Source organism: Puma concolor, chromosome B2, assembly GCF_028749965.1.
Source record: "Puma concolor isolate L17-30 chromosome B2, mPumCon1.1.hap2, whole genome shotgun sequence".
In the NCBI taxonomy this organism is placed as follows: Eukaryota; Metazoa; Chordata; class Mammalia; order Carnivora; family Felidae; genus Puma; species Puma concolor.
The window spans coordinates 42,535,103-42,552,605 of record NC_141671.1 but is presented as its reverse complement, the minus strand read 5'-3'; the positions used below and the strand labels follow the sequence as shown (position 1 = coordinate 42,552,605).

The following is a 17,503-nucleotide window of genomic DNA, read 5'->3' as shown; positions in this document are numbered from 1 at the left end:
GCCAGATCTACCTGATACCTGATGTTCCAGAACCGGAGTCCTAACCATTGTACAGGCCTACCCCCACCCACAAGAAGCAAAAAATCCGCATATGAATTTTAAAAGCTTTAAGGAAATAGGTGTAGTGTATGTGATTTTCAAAGAAAACCTGTCAGGGAACGAAAGAGACCTTGAGACTTCGAGGACTGGCATATGAGAACTAGAACACCTGCCCAGGACCCTCGGAATGACTCAGACTTCACACAGGGCTCCAGGCTTAGCCCCAAGCCGGAGAGGCGAGGAAGCTAGAAATTCAAGGCTACCGGGGCGAGACTCCCACAGCCGCACACTTCCTGCTCGCCATTGCGGCTGCGCGCGCGCGCCGTTCCGGAAGCGGAAGTGCACTAGCGGTCACCGTTAATTTTCAAGATGGCGGCTCTCAATGTGCTGGTGTATCCTTGTGGACGGCTGCTCCGAGGGCTCCTGGCTGCTCCAGTCGCGACCTGCTGGGCTCGGCCTCCAGCTCGCGGTTTCAGGGAAGGTGAGTCCTGGGTCCCGGCTACCTTCCAACGTTTGGGAAAGAGCGGGGGAGGTTGCTTCCCTCAGCCTCCATACGCCCCTCCCTCCCTTTCCTTAGCGCGGTTCTGAAACGCGGGAGATGCAGGCGCTCTGGGGGTGCTTGGAAGCACTTTCCAGACCCTGAGGCTATTATCTTGACTTCCCACTGCTCGCAAGTGTTCTCACTAGTAGGGGAGGACGGGGGGGAGGACGGAAAGAAAGGCCTGCTTAGTTAGCAGGGCAGGAAGAAACCTGTCCCGGGGTTCAGAAAAGTTTTCGGTAAACGTCTGCGTGTTAGTTTTGATTTCCGTATTCTCCCAGCTGCTGCCTCCCTCGTTTAAAAAAAAAAAAAAAATCCCTGAACCATAAGCGAAGGACATGTGGCTACCCTCCCCAGTTTCTCATCCGAAAATGCTGTGTTCTGATGGCGGCTTTTTCCGCCCTGGCCGCTAGTCTCCCAGAGAAGTGGAAGCTAAGGTGGAAAAGCCACCGAACAGCTGAAGCAGGCACATGCTAGATGGTGGTTCTCCTTTTCTATAATCGTTAAGTCTGGAAAGGCAGCCTGCTTCCAGCATTGAACTGAGAGCTTACAGAAGGCCAAGTACTGGACTTCAAATTGTCAAGGGATTCTGGAAAAAGAAAAGATACAGCCCCTTTCCTGAGAAGTTAGGTTCTAATGAGATGATATGTATATGCTCCGACAAATGCAAGTTTTTACATGACTAAATATAGGGAGATTTGGTTACTAGAAACAGAAACCCAATTGGAAGTTTTACTGAGGGGAATGTGTCTTGAACAGGCTTTGTAAAAAAAGGATGGACTGGCAGAGAGTGAAAAGGTCTTTTGGGCCATAGCCTTCCTTTGTGCATTGCTGGAAGCAGGAAAGGATGAGTGGTGTGCAAAAGAAGTGATACTGGTTTTTGTTTTTGTTTTTTTAAGATTCTGGCATAGTATTGGCCGACGTATCCTTCAAAGCTGAAAGGTATCCAGAGGGAAAGGGTAATCCTTATTGTCAGAGGGAACAGAAAAGTCCAAAAAGAAGAACCAAATGAAGCGTCCATTGGATTTGTCTCAGAAAGGGTCTCTTTTTAGCTTTCAGACAGCAGTGGCAGACCGGGCTCCTGGTAGGCCTGGCCCCAGCTAGCTGGGCTTGGCCTCCAGCTCGCAGATTCAGGGGAGGTGAGGGGGGTCCCAGTTTGGGGAAATCAAAGAGAGATCTCATGAAGAAACAGAGGTATGTTAGAAGAACTTAGCTGTGAAGGGAAAATGGAACATTTACTAGAAAGAACAACATAATTCAGATACTGCCTGGTTAACATTAGATAAACTAATCCATTAATAAAGAAAGGTACCGGGATGCCTGGGTGGCTCAGTCGGTTAAGCGTCCGACTTCGGCTCAGGTCACGATCTCGCGGTCCGTGAGTTCGAGCCCCACGTTGGGCTCCATGCTGACAGCTCAGAGCCTGGAGCCTGTCTCAGATTCTGTGTCTCCCTCTCTCTCTGACCCTCCCCCGTTCATGCTCTGTCTCTCTCTGTCTCAAAAATAAATAAACGTTAAAAAAAAAAATTAAAATTAAAAAAAAATAAAGAAAGAAAGGTACCAAAGAGATCATGCTGATGACAGAAGGACTTGGTAAGATGTTTCATCTCTACCCATGCTGCACAATAAGCATATACCCATAAGATTTTTGAGGGTGTCTACCAAGCATCAGGCTCCAACACCTGCTGTTTACATATCCATTGTGAAATTGAAAGTTGAAAACAGTTTTTTGCCATGTTTCCAGAGAATGCACGAGAGGAATCAGGGTTTCCTGATTCCTGATCAGGGTTTGTTTGTTTGTTTACAAAAGAGTATTTGAGATTCAAATTTTTTCAGCTGGAGATTTTGTGAAGTGATGGACTGTATAATCAGATTGGTCTTTGAACTCTTTCTCTCCATAAATATCTGGGTTGGTAACTCTTTGGTGTTACTTGCCGTCAGACCTAAAAGCTAAATCATTGAATCATGTGACCTTACATAAAGGCATTACCATATTCTTTATTCTGCTTGAGAACCACCTGTCTTCAAAGCCTTTAAATGAAACCACTTTGTCTTGATACACTATTTAAAGTTGTGGGGAGGAAGCTGGTGTTTTGCTGAAAATACTCATCCTACTTTTTAGAGTATCAGACAGTACTCCCTAATTATAGGCAGAGTTCATGAACACCCAACACTTGCCTGTAGAGACTCTCAGGCTAAAGCAGTGGTTCTCAACCGGGGGCAGTTTTGTCCCCCAGGGAACATTTGGCAATGTCTAGAAACACTTTTGGTTGTCACAACTGGTAGTCCTGGCATTTGGTGGGTAGAGGCCAGGGATGCTGCGAAACATCCAGTGCACAGGATGGCATCCCCAGCAAAGGACAGCCTGGGCTGAAATGTTAGTTGTGCTGCTGGTTTAAGGTTGATCAGAGGGACACAAAAAAAGCAAAAAAGATCCTGGAAAAAGCAAAAGTGAAGGAAGATAAAAATGGAAATTGTGGTTTAGTATGCGCCCTGCTGCAAGCACTGTGCTAGGTTTTCCACATACATTTATTCAGTCTTCTCAATTTTTTTTTTTAATGTTTATTCTTGAGAGAGACAGAGACAGAGTGCAAGAAGGAAGAAGCAGAGAGAGACGGAGACACAGAATCCAAAGCAAGCTCCAGGCTCTGACCGTCAGCACAGAGCCTGACACAGGGCTCAAAATCACAAGCCATGAGATCATGACCTGAGCCGAAGTCGGACACTTAACCGACTGAGCCACCCAGGCACCCCCTTCTCAACAGTTCTTACAGGTGGATATTACTAACATTTTTACAATGAGAAAATCTGGCCCAGAGGAGTTCAGTAGCTGTCCAAGATCACACAGCTAGTAAGTGATGGCCTCGAAGTAGAGCCAGCACTCTTCCCTCTCCACCATTAATATCACTGGGCTACTCGACAGAAGGGCTTCCCTGTGGTTCTCCCCCAGTGAAAACTCTCATCACTTAACTTGCCGAGGACCATTAGTACTTTTTATGGGAAAGATTGTGTTAGATCTCATTCCTGCCTTATCACTCTTGGGAAGGAAATGTATTTAAATTTTTTTTTATTTTAAGTTTATTTATTTTTGAGAGAAAGAGTGAGTGGGGGAGAGGCAGAGAGAGAGAGGGTGAGAGAGAATCCCAAGCAGGCTCCGCACTGTCAGCATGGAGCCCAATGCAGGGCTTGAACCCCACAAACCGTGATACCATGACCTGAGCTGAAACCAAGAGTTGGGCACTCAACTGACTGAGCCACCCAGGCGCCCCGTGGGAAGGAAATGTATTTAAAACAAAAATAAACAGAGGTGACTATCTGAATGAATAATAATCATCTATCAGAAACCAGTGCAGAGTATGTTGAAATGAGTAAAGGCTGAGGGAATTTTCTTCATCTTTTCCAGTTAGCTAAGGGGTTTTCTGGAGGACTTAGCAATTCAGACAAGGATGTGCATGTCAAGTGGACATCTCTATAGCTAAAAGCTTTAAGAGACGAGTGTGTGAGTTGGGGGCTTTCCAGACTTGAAGGGACATAGTCCAGAGTAGCCTGCTAGTGGAAAAAGCATAGTAAAGTGTAATACACAGGGACATTCCCATCGGAGGTCCAAGGGAAAAGAACAGGCTAGGTGATTAGGGAATCAGAAAACTTTGGTAACGGGCGCCTGGATGGCTCAGTCGGTTAAGTGTCCGACTTCGGCTCAAGTCACGATCTCGTGGTCTGTGGGTTCGAGCCCCGCGTCAGGCTCTGGGCTGATGGCTCAGAGCCTGGAGCCTGCTTCCGATTCTGTGTCTCCCTCTCTCTCTGCCCCTGCCTCATTCATGCTCTGTTTCTCTCTGTCTCAAAAATAAATAAAACGTTTAAAAAAAAAATCTATAAATAAAAAAAAGAAAACTTTGTTAACAGAACTAAAGATGAACAAAAGGGAGTGGGGAAGGAGTTTGAGAAAAGTAGTCAATAGCCAGAAGTGCTGCCACACATCCCAAACCCCCACTCGACTCCCTGGCCCTGCCCTAAGACTTGTAAGTGCCGCCTGTTAGCCATCAGTGACTCCGTTCTGTAATACTGTGCTTGGGACTTGGTTTCCATGGATCCTGTCCAAGAAGGACTTGGTCTCTGGGCACTTGCTGTGGCAGCGCCCTCCACATCATTCATGGGTCCTCCTTCCAACTTCACTAAATAGTTGAGTCTTTATACTGCCGCAGTTCACTGTGTCTGTGTTTATGTGGCCATCAAGGTCTTTCTGCATTCACTGCAATCTCACCACAGCGCTGTTTGCTCTCGACTGTTATAATTCAGTTATCTTGGATTCCATCCTAGGCGAGTATTTATTGAAGTACTCAAAGGACCTCTTTACAAGGCATGGACTTTTATTGTAGTGAAGTTCCCATACTTGGTTTCATTCCTTTTTCTCCTCTAGGCCAAAGACTGTCTTCCTGTTCTGTTCTAATTCTCCACAGTAGGTAGAGCAGGGCTGTACCCTCCACAGGTGCTCAGCAACTTGTGTTGTCTCACTCACATGGGACGGATGATTTGATGTGTATGAGAAGTGCCTATCTTAGAAGATTCGACCCCTAATTCCAGTTTAGAAAACTGCTTCATGTCTTTCCTTAGTTTACTTGATAATAGCCACACCTCAGAGCACAAGGGTGATTCCATCTTTTTCTAAACAAGTTTTCCGTTAGTACCTGAACCTCTTAGTCCAGCTTTTCATGGCCATCCCCATCTTGAACGGAGAGGAGGTCAGGGACAAAATGGATCTCAGGGTTTGTTTGGTTTTGACTTGTTTTTGTATGCACACTGAAAATCAATACTATTTTGATTCCTATCTCCTGTTTTCGGAGGCTTAAAATCTGCTAGGGGCCTCTTCAGGCTCCAGCCAGGCCTCCTGCCCCTGCACTGAGACACAGCCCTGATCACTCTCAATCCTGCAAGAGTTCTCGGGTCATTCCTTCTGGTTTGACAAGTTGTCTGCATAAGATAAGCATCTGCCTATTGTTTTACCCACTGGATTATAGTAAGATGATTCACTGGCTCAGGGTTGCTGTGTGGGGAGCTGGCCACAGGCTTTTGATCTCTCTTCCAGGGGCCAATGAGATGACTTCAGGGTTTGGTTCTTTGCCGGGAGTGATGTGTGTTCTGTTAGATTTGTTTACCTCATGGTTAGGACCCAAGTGCCTCCACAGAGAGGGGAACCACATGTTTATCCGCTTCATGTTTCAAGACATCGTTCTCCTGCTGGCTTGAGTGTACCAGAATGTGTCTCTCCTTTTGTTTCCTACCGGGATTATTAAAAACTTGCCCCTCACCTGTTGCTGCTTAGATTTGGTTGCTCTCTGCCCCTCTCCCAAGTTGGTTTTTGCAAAGTTTCCGGGGTGCCTGGAAGCCCTGCTGAGCTGGGGCTGAGTCCTTTTTCTGCTCCCCCCGCGTTTATACATTGACACGTTCCAGTGACCGTCTCCCTGCAGCTGTGCTGGCCTCCTGACTGAGCATCAGTCTGAGTCTCACCCACATCCCGCTTAGGCTGGTCTCTGTTCTGAACAAGTAGATCCGTGTGTGGGGTGACGCAGTTTCTTTTACAGGGAGAAAACTAGTTTGTCTTTGAATGGATTAGTAACTACAGTGTTCTGGAGGAAGCCTCAGGGCCTTTCTGGCCATCATTACTCCTTTGTGTATCCGGAGTGGGAACATTGAGGGGCTCTCAGGTTGGTCGTTTTGGAGTAATGAGTCTTTCTGAATGGTCTTGCCCAAAAAATAAATGGGGGACAATTCCAGACAGTCTGTGTCCAATTAGGTGTTGGTCACAGAACTCAGTGATCACAGATGCTGCCCTGGGCCTCCAGTTGAGTTAGAATTGCCTCATTTTTTTCTTAGACATTCTCTTTCTCTCTTTTTCTTGTTTGTTATTTATTGCAAAAGCAGTACGTGTTTCTTTTAGAAACTTTAGAAAATACGGACAGGCATAAAGAGAATAAATTCACGTACTGCCACCACTGAATGAAAACAGCATTACCATTTGGGTACACAGCTTCAGGGGTCTGAGCCTCCTGAAGTCCACGTCTGATTGTATGCTCATCAGCGTGTTTCCAGGAAAAGATCCATAATTTTCACTAGATTTTTTTTTAATGTTTATTTATTTTTGAGAGACACAGAGCAGGAGTGGGGGAGGGGGAGAGAGAGAGGGAGACACAGAACCTGAAGCAGGCTCCAGGATCTGAGCTGTCAGCACAGAGCCTGGTGTCGGGCTCAAACCTGCCAACCGCAAGATCATGACCTGAGCCGAAGTCGGACACTTAACCGACTGAGCCACCCAAGCGACCCTTCACTAGATTCTTAACATGAAGAACAACCTTAGGCTCTCTCTAATCTGCACTACTCCTCGCCTTGGCTGAAGCTGAGTAAAACTCATTATGGTAGCCAAGCTGCGGTTAAAATCCAGTTTTAGTATTTAGGGAGGCAATTTGCAGTCTAGCTAAGTGGACCGAAGTTTTCAGTGACAGTAATTAGCAGCCAGAAGGGAACCATGACAAGTACTTCGTGGTCTTGATGCTAGCTAGCATTTATTGAGCATGTGCTGTGTACCAGTTCCTATGCTAATGGCAATGGTTTCTCTCTTTCTAAAGAAACTGGGAGAACAAGGAAGAATCTCCAAGAACTTTTTTTTTTAATGTTTATTTTTGAGAGAGAGACAGTGTGAGCAGGGAAGGGGCAGAGAGAGGGAGACACAGAATCCAAAGCAGGCTCCAGGCTCCGACCTGTCAGCACAGAGCCCGATGCGGGGCTTGAACTCCTGAACCACGAGATCATGACCTGAGCCGAAGAAGTCAGAGGCTTAGCCGACTGAGCCACCCAGGCGCCCCTCCAAGAACTTTGTTTGATCATGTTTGCCGAACATGCACCATGGGCTTGGTTCTTCTTTGAATATTGTTGAAGTTGTCATTCTGCATCCTGGTTGAGTATACCAGGAGTAAATACATACAGCCTGATGGATGTGTGTGTGACTTACTGTCTTGCCCTCAAGTTTTCTTCTGACTGCCTCAGACCTTAACAGGTGGAGAGCTCTGTCTGGAATTGCAGTGCTCTCCTGAAAACTCAGCCTGGACCAGCGTCTGCAGGGCCCTCTCCCCCACCACCCTCTCCAGTGTACATGCAGCAAAGGTGCAACCCTGCAGGAGAGGAGTGGAGAAGGACAGAGGAGTTAAGTCACACTGCTGCCTCATACAGCTGTAACCCGGCTTCCCAGGCTGAAGTTCTGGGAGTGCCATCTGCTTGTCTGCTGTGGGGCCGCTGGCACAGCATTAGTTCAGTCCTGTGTCTGAAACGTCAGGGTCAGAAGCCATGTTTGTCTGATTCTTGTCACGAAAGGACACATGCAGTAGGTACTTTTGAAGACCTTTTAGATGCTACTGTCCCCACCCCCACCTCACCTCTGAGGTCACATCGCTAGGCATGGTAGGGTAGGATCTTGCCAATTCCCCTGGTTTAGAACCAAGATGAATTTTGGCTCAGAACAGCAAAAACAATGTGGAGACCTTAATCCCAGAGAGATGATATTACTTGGGGATCTAGGCTTGTCCCCACCTAGCCTCAAGGGCATAGAGCCTTGGCACTTGGAGGTGAACCCTGTACCCTTTTCTCTTCCAGGTGGGGATAGTGGGAGAGTGCAGACTGAAAGCTCCGTTTTTCTGCATGTGTAGAATTTGAGCTATTATTTGAAACTCCCTGTTCCTTATTAAATGGCTGACCTAATTTTTCCCCTTTATCTCTGTAGTGGTGGAGATCCAAGAAGGGAAGACAACTATAGTAAGTATCATTGAGCTGGCCACTACAGCGTCTTTTATGCTTGTAGCTGCCTGGGAGGGACAGATGGACGGAGGCCCAAACTGGACTCCTGGCTTCAGGAGCAGCTCCCTCTGTCATCATAAATCCCACAGTCTACCATTTTTCAAGCTGTGCACTGTAGTGGTTGAATCAGAAACAGTCACTGTGCCTGGACTGAGGCCTCTGTTATTTGATTAAAGTGGCATTTTGTATGACAAGGTCTCAGAGGTCTTTGTTGATACGTTCTTTGGTGGGTGATTAATCAGTTTTCTAAAGGGGAAACTAAGGCAGTGGTGAGACTGGAAAGCCCAAATAAGCTGACCCATGGTGGGGAGCCTGGATCTCAGTCCCTTTCTTTCCTGCCTAGAATGACCAAGCTACTTCTTAAGTGACACAGTTAAAAGGTGACACTGTCTGGGCCCTGGGCTCTCTAGCTAGTGCGCTGGCTTGTCTGTTGGTTAAGTAGTTAGAATGATTCTTCATCCACCTACTCCCCCCTTTCCCTCAGTAGGCCCATCTCACCTCCCTTCCTCGGGGAGTCATGGGGCCTAGATTATCCTATAATCCCTAAAAGACAACGTTGTTTTCACATGGCCTGCCATGCTTCCAAGAAACCCTCAACTACTCCACAGAGCTCCCAGAAGCCTCTAACTTCCATGTCAACCAAGGATTTAACCCTTCTGGCAGCCAGCCACGCTTGATCCTCCTCAAGGCAGTCTTATCCCCAGGACAAGCCCTCTTTGGGTTCCCTCTTTGGGTCTTCCCCAGAATACTTCCTCCAGCTTTTCACTGGTTAACCTCAAAACAGTTCTTTTTAGGGGGCTCCCATCCCTCTGGGCACCTCTTTTGGTTCCCTTACTCAAAGCCAAAACAAGCATTCACCCTAGAAACTCCATGCTGGTGGAGAAAAATATATCTGACCTTTGAATATGGAGTGTTTTTCCATATGGAGCGTGAATTTGCTATTTGCAAAATAAACGTGGAGACATTGTGGCACTGTGAGACCCCTGGCTAACTTTGGGTACTGCTCACTTTCTGGGTCTCACTGTCTTCATCTATAAAATAATATTATGATGCTTCCCTCACTAGGTCATAGGGGTAAAATGGGGTGATACATGTGAACCATTATTAGCACAGAGCCAGGCATACAGTGGGGAGTCAATAAATGTTAGCTCTCTCCCCCGTCAGGTCCGCCTTAACTTCCTCCCAAGACCTACCATGCGTCTCCACGTTTTCCCCAATGCACTTCTCCATTTCTGGCATGGCTGTGATAGCCTTGGTAGAAAGTTAGGTAGCAGTGCCCGCACAGCCTTGCATTGCATCCAACCCCCTTTCCCTTTTGCCAGTTCTCCCCCAGGAGACAGTATTGCTTTCCTCCCAGAGCCCAGCCTCGCTCTCATAATCCATGGCCTCAATCAGCAAGGTTTTCTAAACTCCCCCTCTTGTAATCAGAGCTGCCTCCCAGATCGTTGGCTTATTAATTCCAAGGCTGTGTCACAGGATACAGCAGCAATGGCGGAGGTCATTGCACACGTGGCCTCAGCAGGATTTGAAAGGTGGCATCCAAAATGATGAAAGCAAGGAGGAAGGCGGGGGAGTGTATCTTCCCACGTGTGTTTTAAAAAGAGAGAAAAAGCAGGAGGGTACACGATACCTGCTTGTAGAGGGATAGATCAGGCTTTCTCAGCCTCAGTGCTGTTGGCATTTGGGGCTGGCTAAATCTGTTGTGGGGGCTGTTCTGTGCCTTGTAGCACAGTTAGCAGCTTCCCAGCTAGATGCCAGTAGCACCCCATCCCCCAGCTGTGGCAATATAAAATGTCTCAGACATTGTCCCACATCCCCTGGGGGGCAAAATCCTGCCTGGTGGAGAACCACTGGCATAGACTTACCTCTGTAAGATGAAGCTGGAAATGGCACTTTCCTCTGAGAAGGATATGTGGGATGGGAGGGAGACTTCCTTTTAACTGTGTATCCCTGCACAGTTTGAAACTTCTTAGCATATGCATTTATTACTTTTTCCCAAAGCACGAAACATGATGTTCTGGTGTTTTCTTTTGCTTTGTTTTGTTTTGTTTGAGGAAGGGAAGATAGTGTTCAGCTGATAAAGCAAACCCCTCCCTCTTGCCATCAACATTAAGTCTAATTGCCACTACTCTTACACGCCACCGTGTGTCTCTGGCCACCCCTAAGGCCCAGTATACAAAAGCTGCAGAACCACCAGCACAGTTCGGGTGGAGAGACCTATCAGCCACTCCCACATGTCCCCAGAGATGAACTTTCCCCAGCATCTCACCATTTTGGGGGTTGCTCAAGGATCTGAAGCCCCACGTGGCCTTCTCCTCACTGGCTCTCTTTCTCTGCCTCCTAGATTGAAGGCCGGATGACAGGGACTCCCAAGGAAAGTCCAAACCCCCCTAACCCCACTGGCCAGTGCCCCATCTGCCGGTGGAACCTGAAACACAAGTATGGCTATGAGGTGAGTCTACTCAGACACTCGGTTCTGCATGTCATGGAGGTCATGGTCCCTGGTTCACTTAAGCAGCATCCCCACTCCCCAACCCCAACCCCACCCGCCAGCCACTGCATCTCATGGAGCCACCAAAGACAGGAGCATTTTGTTCAATGGCTCTCAACCCTGGCTGTGCCAGGGAGCTTAAAAAAAAAAAAAAACAGCCCCGCCCCAGACACTGATTCCATTGGTCTGGGGTGGAGCCTAGCCATCATGATTTTTTAAAGCTCCCAGGGTGATCCTAATGTGTAGCCAGGGTTGAGAGTCACTAACTTAGATCATGGTCTGGTTGCATGCAGTTCAGACCACCAGGGCCCTGTAACCCATTCTTGCAGGGCGTGTTCCCAAGGGGATGAAATCAGAATCTAGATTTGACTTTTTGCCTTTTCTTAGGAGGGTATATTTGGAGAGTCCTCACTATGCTCTGGGGACACATTACTGTCTCTTTCCATACGAAGCTATAAAGGCTCCTGTTCGCTCCAGCTCTTCTAGAGCTGTTGTCTCCACGGAAAGGTGATAATGGTGAATAACAACAAGATGTAACCCGCACTGAGTGCAGGCTCCATGTCAGGCACTGTTGTAAGCATTTACATGTCTTAATTCACTTAGCTTTCACAATATCCCTGTGAAATAGGTATTTTTTTCACCCTTGTTTTCTAGATGAGGAAATTCGAGGCATGGAAAAGTTGGTGAATTTGCCTCAGTTCACCCAGCTAGTATCAGAGCCAGGATATAAACTCTAGGGATACAAAACCCAGGCAGAGCCTACTATCCTGACTGCTGTTCGACATCCTCTCTAGAAACAGGGAGGTCTTGGGGGAAGGGACGCAGCCCTAGAAAAATCCATACTTGTCCTTCAGAGTTCTATTGGTGACATTAAGCACCCTATTTTTAGCTTTCAGGTGATTCAGGCTCTGGGCCAATTTGACCTGCAAGTTGTCCCTGTGCCCCTCTGTGGAATGGGATGACTAAGGGCAGAGATCCCGGTCAGGTGGTAAGAGCAGGAGAGGCCACATGCCCATGGGATCTGAACAGAATGACCCGACTAATCTCCTGGGCCGGGAGCCTTGGCTCTGGGCCACCCAGCAGGGAGGGGGGCTCCTTTCACTCTGCCCCGGGCCCTTCTGCTCATAACTGCCTGAAGTAATCGGAAGCCTGCAGGTCACGGAGCAGTGTTGACAGCTTCTTGTGACATGAAGTTAGTGGGGTTGTGTCCATACTTAGAATCCCAGCTGAAAATGGGGAAGTGAAGCCCACACCTGCCTAACCACCATGGGGCACTCTTTCTACCAGCCGTTTCCAGGAAATGGATTTGGCTGTGTTTATCCAGCAGAAGAAATCCAATCCCCTCCGAGGTAAAGGCTAAAGTTGTTTTCCTTTTACCCCTTTCCACTCAGGACAATGTTAGCCTGAGCTGCACAAAGCTGTCGGCTTGCTTGGCAGCCTGCAGTGGGGGGGCTGGGGCTGTGGGCCCAGTTTATTAGTCCTGGATAATCTAATCCAAGTTCTTTTCACCAGATTCTAAAGATTACAGGGGTGGGAATTGGGGGCTCGGGTCCCTGAGGAGCTGTCCAGTGATTAAAACAAATCTGCGGTTATACAGCGAGGCGCCTGCCAGGGCAGCAAGTCCGTTTGTGGAACATGACTGCTGAGACTGGCATGCCAGGCCCCTCAGGTGGGCGGGGCTGCCATCTCCATCGGGAAGTAATCGCCTTTTATTTAACCCCCTCAGCCACCCTATGAAAGTTGGAAGGGGAACTCAACTCTGGTCTTGATTTTGGCTCTGTTTGTCCTTGTTTCCTTCACTTGTCCAAAGCGGTCTCACAGTCCAAAGGAAGCCTGAGGATCCATTCACATCTGCTCACAGGGGGCTTAAGAAGATGTGGCATTCAACTTCACAACCCTCGTCCCCTCCCACTCGGCTCATATGCTGCCTCGCACTTCCAAGGGAAGAGCATAGGTTGGAGGGGTGGTCTGTGTGTATTCTGGTCCCATGGCTTGTAGGCTTTGGGGTAGATAGGGTACCCATTTTCCCACTTTGCCTCTTGTGTGTAAATCTGTGACGTGCCCCCTATCTCACCCAAGGAGAATAATAGACGTTTCGTTACCAAAAGAGATGCTGCTGGTGCTCGAAAGATTAATGCACTTTTTTTTTTTTTAAGAGCAAGCAGGGGAGGGCAGAGGGAGAGAGAAAATCTTAAGCAGGCTCCACGCTCAGCACAGAACCCAACATGGGGCTCAGTCTCACAAACCGTAAGATCATGACCTGAGCTGAATCCAGAGTCCAATGCTCAACAAATTGAGCCACCCAGGTGCCCCAAGATTAACCCTTCTTGAAGAGTTTGTTTTCTAATCTATCAAAGATTCTTATGGAGGAGCTGAGAGCCTTTGGAGTTGGTTATGGGTTGGAAAATCTTATCAAGTTGGGATTTAACTTTTGTTAGGGTAAAGGTGGAACAGTGTGCAAAGCTCTATATAGAAGGTGTGGTATCAGGTTGGTTCCTGAGGGAGACATCAACCCCCTGGAGTGCTGGGGTGGGACGGCCTCCCCTGTAGGCCACAAGACCCTGGTCCCCTATATCAAACAGCTACCAGCTGAGTGTCTGCAGTTTTCCCTTTCCACCAGGATGTTCTGCTGCTCAGTCAGTTCATCCGGCCTTGCGGGGGCATGCTGCCTCGAAGGATCACAGGCTTGTGCCAGGAAGAGCACCGCAAGATTGAGGAGTGTGTGAAGATGGCACACCGGGCAGGTAGAATGCCCTCTCGGGGCTAAGAGGGGCAGAGGGCTATAGGTGCCATCCCCCCGATCCCACCCCTCGCTGGCCACCCCATGTTCCAGCCCCTCCTGGAAGAGAAATGGACATCCAGAGTCTTCATTATACCCGCCACCTGGTGCCAACTTCCTGCCCCCCTGGGCTTTCCCTCTAGCACCCGAGAGCTGCAAAGGGAGCTACAAGACCATCCCACATGTGCTCTTGCTTCCACTCAGGTCTGTTCCCAAATCACAGGCCTCAGCTTCCTGAAGGATTTGTTCCGAAGAGCAAACCCCAGCTCAATCGGTAAGCAAACCTGGGTGTCAGCACCAGGAGCATTTGGCAGGCCCTCTGCTCTCACTGTATTCCACTGGGGAAGCCATTTACTGGAGCTCGTCCCACAGCTCTGAAAGCTAGAGGGCTGCTTGGCTGTCCGTTCCATCCCTCCCAGCATGAGCACCCACCGCCGCTGCGGTTGATGCCGTGCACACTTCTGTGAGCTTCCCCTGCTGGCCTCAGCCTCTCTCCTCTTCCCTCCCCAGCTGGGCACTTAGCATAGGGGCAAAGAGGGTAAGAAGGTCTGCTGGTTGGGCATTAGAATGTGCTAATCCCCTGTTTATGACATCATACTGAGTTGCTATGGGAATGTCAGAGCACTTCTACAAACTTCAGTATCCCAGCACTAGGGTTACTAAAGGGCAAAATGAGGCCTTAGAAATGGGAGGGCTCTTTGGGGTAGGGCCACTGTGCACGTCCTACACTACAGAGCTTTAGCATCCACATAGACCAGATTTGCAAATGGCGCTCCCTAGAGTCCTGCAGTTAACCTGCAAGGCTGTTCATGGCAGCCTGGGAGGTCCTGAGCTTATGTAGAGGAGAGGAAGGCCCCTAGATCCTGGAATCAGTCAGTCTGCCTTTCAGCCTAAGCAGGGTGGCCCCTTCTGGTATAGAAACACATTCCTGTCTCACACTCCCAGACAGCTCCTTTACTATACTCATGTCTTCCTAGATCTGTAATACCCCCTTGTTGAGAGTAGATCTGGGTTTATAAAGTTGATTTTGGTCTTCCTTCTTGTCCCCCCCCCCCCCCCCCATCAGCAGCCCCTGCCCTCCGCAGTCTGTCCAGCTGCTACTATAACTGCTGTCTGTAGGGGACCAAAGATGGTTGAAGCAGAGCAAGACACCGCACCCACAGCGAACCTCTAAGGCTGATCCCCAACAAAATGGCAGACACAGAGGGTGGGAGGCCAGGCAGCGGACCGGGGGTGCAGGGCCAGAGCTGGGTCTTCACTGACACCTCACCAGCACCCTGGCCCCATGCCCATCTCCACCTGTACCTCCCACGTTGCTAGCTGTGTCATTTGCCCGCAGCCCTGGGGTAGCAGATCATATTAACCTCTTCCTGCCTTTCCTGGACCATTTGGGGGTTGAGCCTACCCTCCCTTCTGACTTGTAAAGAGACAGCAGCCGGCCTGAGGACACAATCCATCCTGCCCTCAGGCCTTTGAAGCAAGGCCAGGCTCCCTCCCATATATCCGGTGTCCTTTAACGTGACACGGGATTGATGATGTGTGGGGGCTCTTGAGTTGCAAAAGGCCACTCTGGGGGGGTGGGGGGGAAGTCCTGACTACGAGGGAGTTTGATTCCCTTGCAAGGGACTTTATGATTCCATCCAGAGGTCCTTGAGCTGTCATATACTGGCCCAGGCTCTGCTGGGCCCTGGGGAGCTATACTTCCCTCTTCCCTGGCCCCTTCAGGAGAGATAGAAAGGAGCCTCAGTTCTTCCTAGAGCTGGAGTGTTCCCCAGAGAGCTAACTGGAGGCCACCTAGGCACTCCCCCCTGCCAGCTGGCTGTTCCATGTGGCACAGGCATCAGGCCCAGAGCTAGCCAAAGCCCGGCTTACCGCTGGTCTCTCCAGGGCAGGGGGAAAACGGCCTTAGGGTAGCAGCTCTGAAGAACCTGGTCAGCCTCAAGATATTCTGGGGTCCTTGATCCCAATGAGCATTCCTTTTGGGGAGCCTGTTCCCATACTACATCTCTTCACCCCTTCTGAAAACTGGGAGATGGCAGCTCGGGGACCTCCCGGGTGTTCCCCTCCCTTTACCTTTACTCTTCTGCTGTCCCAGCACCACCAGCCATAGACAGGCCATCCCTGGGCCCCACCTACTACACAAAAGTCTCCCTGATGGGGGCACTGACATTGACAGTATACTGGAGAGCCCTTCCCTCCCTGCCCATACTTGGAGTGTAGGCCAGCACTTCCCACAGCTTTTTACTTCCTCTCAGAGCTGATCCCTTTGCACGAGGCTAAGAGCAGGAAACCAAGGTCCGGGGGAGTTCAGCTGAAATGTATAAATCAGCAATCTTTTTTTTTTTTTTTTTTCCAGTTTTATCCAAAAATTTTCAACCAAGGTGATTAATTTTTTTTAATGAAAAAGTTTCTCATATGAGGGTCTCTAGAGGTGGCTGGGTTGAGCCCCAGCCTCGAGTGGAGGCAGGGGAGGAGCCTGGCTTTGCCATAGCTGAGCTTTCAGGACGAAGGGTGGGCCTCTCTGGACAAGATCCAGGTTTCATTCTGGATGGAGTAAACCCCAGTCCTAGCCGGCATGAGCCACTTTTCCGGGAACTGTCAGGGCCCTGGCCATCCCCAAAGGAGGCCAAAGGACTGTGGGCGGCAGCCATCTTTCCCCACCCCCCTCCTGCTTACAGGAACCTTCCTGGGCTAGGTCTGTGCCACAGGCCCTCACCCTTGGCTCCCATCATGGGTTGGGTGAGGGGCAAGGGTCCTACACCAGTATGGCTGCCCAGGGGAGCTCCCGGAAGGCTGGGTTGGCAGAGGGAGCCAAGTGGGGAAGAGGGAAGGATTCCTCCAGGCCTTACATCAGCCTCTCCTCTCCCCATGACTGAGGCCAGAGAGGAATGATCTGCTCTCTGGGCAACCTCTTCCCCCGCCTCCTCCCCCAGCAAGTATACACACAAACACTGACAACTCATAAAGATCAAGGGAGCGCGTGGCCCTGGGCTGCCTGACCCTGGCCACACACACTTGAGGCAGCAAGAGCCCAGCCCATCTGTTTACAGCACACTCAGTCATTGCTCCCAGGAAAAGCCCCTGCTCCTCAAGAAGAGAAACTGGTGAAAGGCTCTGGCCTGAGGAGACAGTACCCATTCTCCCAGCTCTAGCATGGGCCACTGCCCTCACAGCCACCTCCCTACCCTCCCTCCACAGGTACCTGACCCGCTGGTCTCCCCGCTCCGTCAAGCCCATCTATAATAAAGGCCGCCGCTGGAACAAAGTGCACATGGCTGTGGGGTCACCCCTCCTGAAAGACAACATCTCCTACTCAAGAAAGCCTTTGGTGCTGTATCACTGACGGGGCAGAGCTTCCTGAGAACGTGACCAGAGCTCCTATACTCTGGCCCAGCTCCTCCGATGGGCACGGCAGGCACAGGAGGCAATGGACCAACTTCAGTGCCCTCACCCTGCCTGGTGACAGCACTGGGAGGGTGGCAGGGTCCCTGAGCAGCAGTTGTGGTCCTATAACTGGCAGTTCTCCCAAAAAAGAATATCATAAACCAGGCTCATGGACTCCACCGCTGGTTATGTGTGCTCACTGTCTGGGAAGTGCAAGGGCCTTGAGCCCATTTCTAGCCAGTTACCAAACGTTGAGTCACTAATCCCTTGTGATAGGCCAAGATGGTTCCCTAGCCCTGTGTTGACCGCCTTCAGCTCTTCACCCTGCAGGGCTTCGAGGAAATAAGTTGAGCTGCCTTCCTCGGAAGGCTCCTGGCTGTCCCCTCCCCTCCCCCACTCCCAGCAGTTTCCACCCACCATCATCTCTCCA

At 49.7% G+C, this 17,503-nt stretch overlaps 1 protein-coding gene across 2 annotated transcripts; it reads left to right on the top strand.

The window, feature by feature from the left end:
- The first annotated feature begins 374 nt into the window (after nt 1-374).
- Nucleotides 375-17,252, top strand: MRPS18A (mitochondrial ribosomal protein S18A). 2 transcript variants are annotated; one of them, XM_025925485.2, is made up of 6 exons: nt 375-520; nt 8,346-8,377; nt 10,764-10,871; nt 13,531-13,654; nt 13,894-13,963; nt 16,888-17,252. In XM_025925485.2, the coding sequence occupies exons 1-6, from the start codon at nt 409-411 to the stop codon at nt 17,030-17,032; spliced, it is 591 nt and encodes a 196-aa protein (XP_025781270.2). In that variant the 5' UTR covers nt 375-408; the 3' UTR covers nt 17,033-17,252. The 2 variants fall into 2 exon arrangements, with proteins under 2 accessions (XP_025781270.2, XP_086563083.1); XM_086706957.1 differs by lacking the exons at nt 13,531-13,654; nt 13,894-13,963; nt 16,888-17,252 and adding exons at nt 12,198-12,259; nt 12,721-13,017.
- Nucleotides 17,253-17,503: the final 251 nt, after the last annotated feature.

Bases quoted from the DNA above. Each gene is read 5' to 3' on its own strand.
- MRPS18A (XM_025925485.2), top strand. From the start codon at position 409: ATGGCGGCTCTCAATGTGCTGGTGTATCCTTGTGGACGGCTGCTCCGA. The intron at 521-8,345 runs GTGAGTCCTGGG...TTATCTCTGTAG, and splicing joins AGCTCGCGGTTTCAGGGAAG to TGGTGGAGATCCAAGAAGGG. The intron at 13,655-13,893 runs GTAGAATGCCCT...GCTTCCACTCAG, and splicing joins GAAGATGGCACACCGGGCAG to GTCTGTTCCCAAATCACAGG.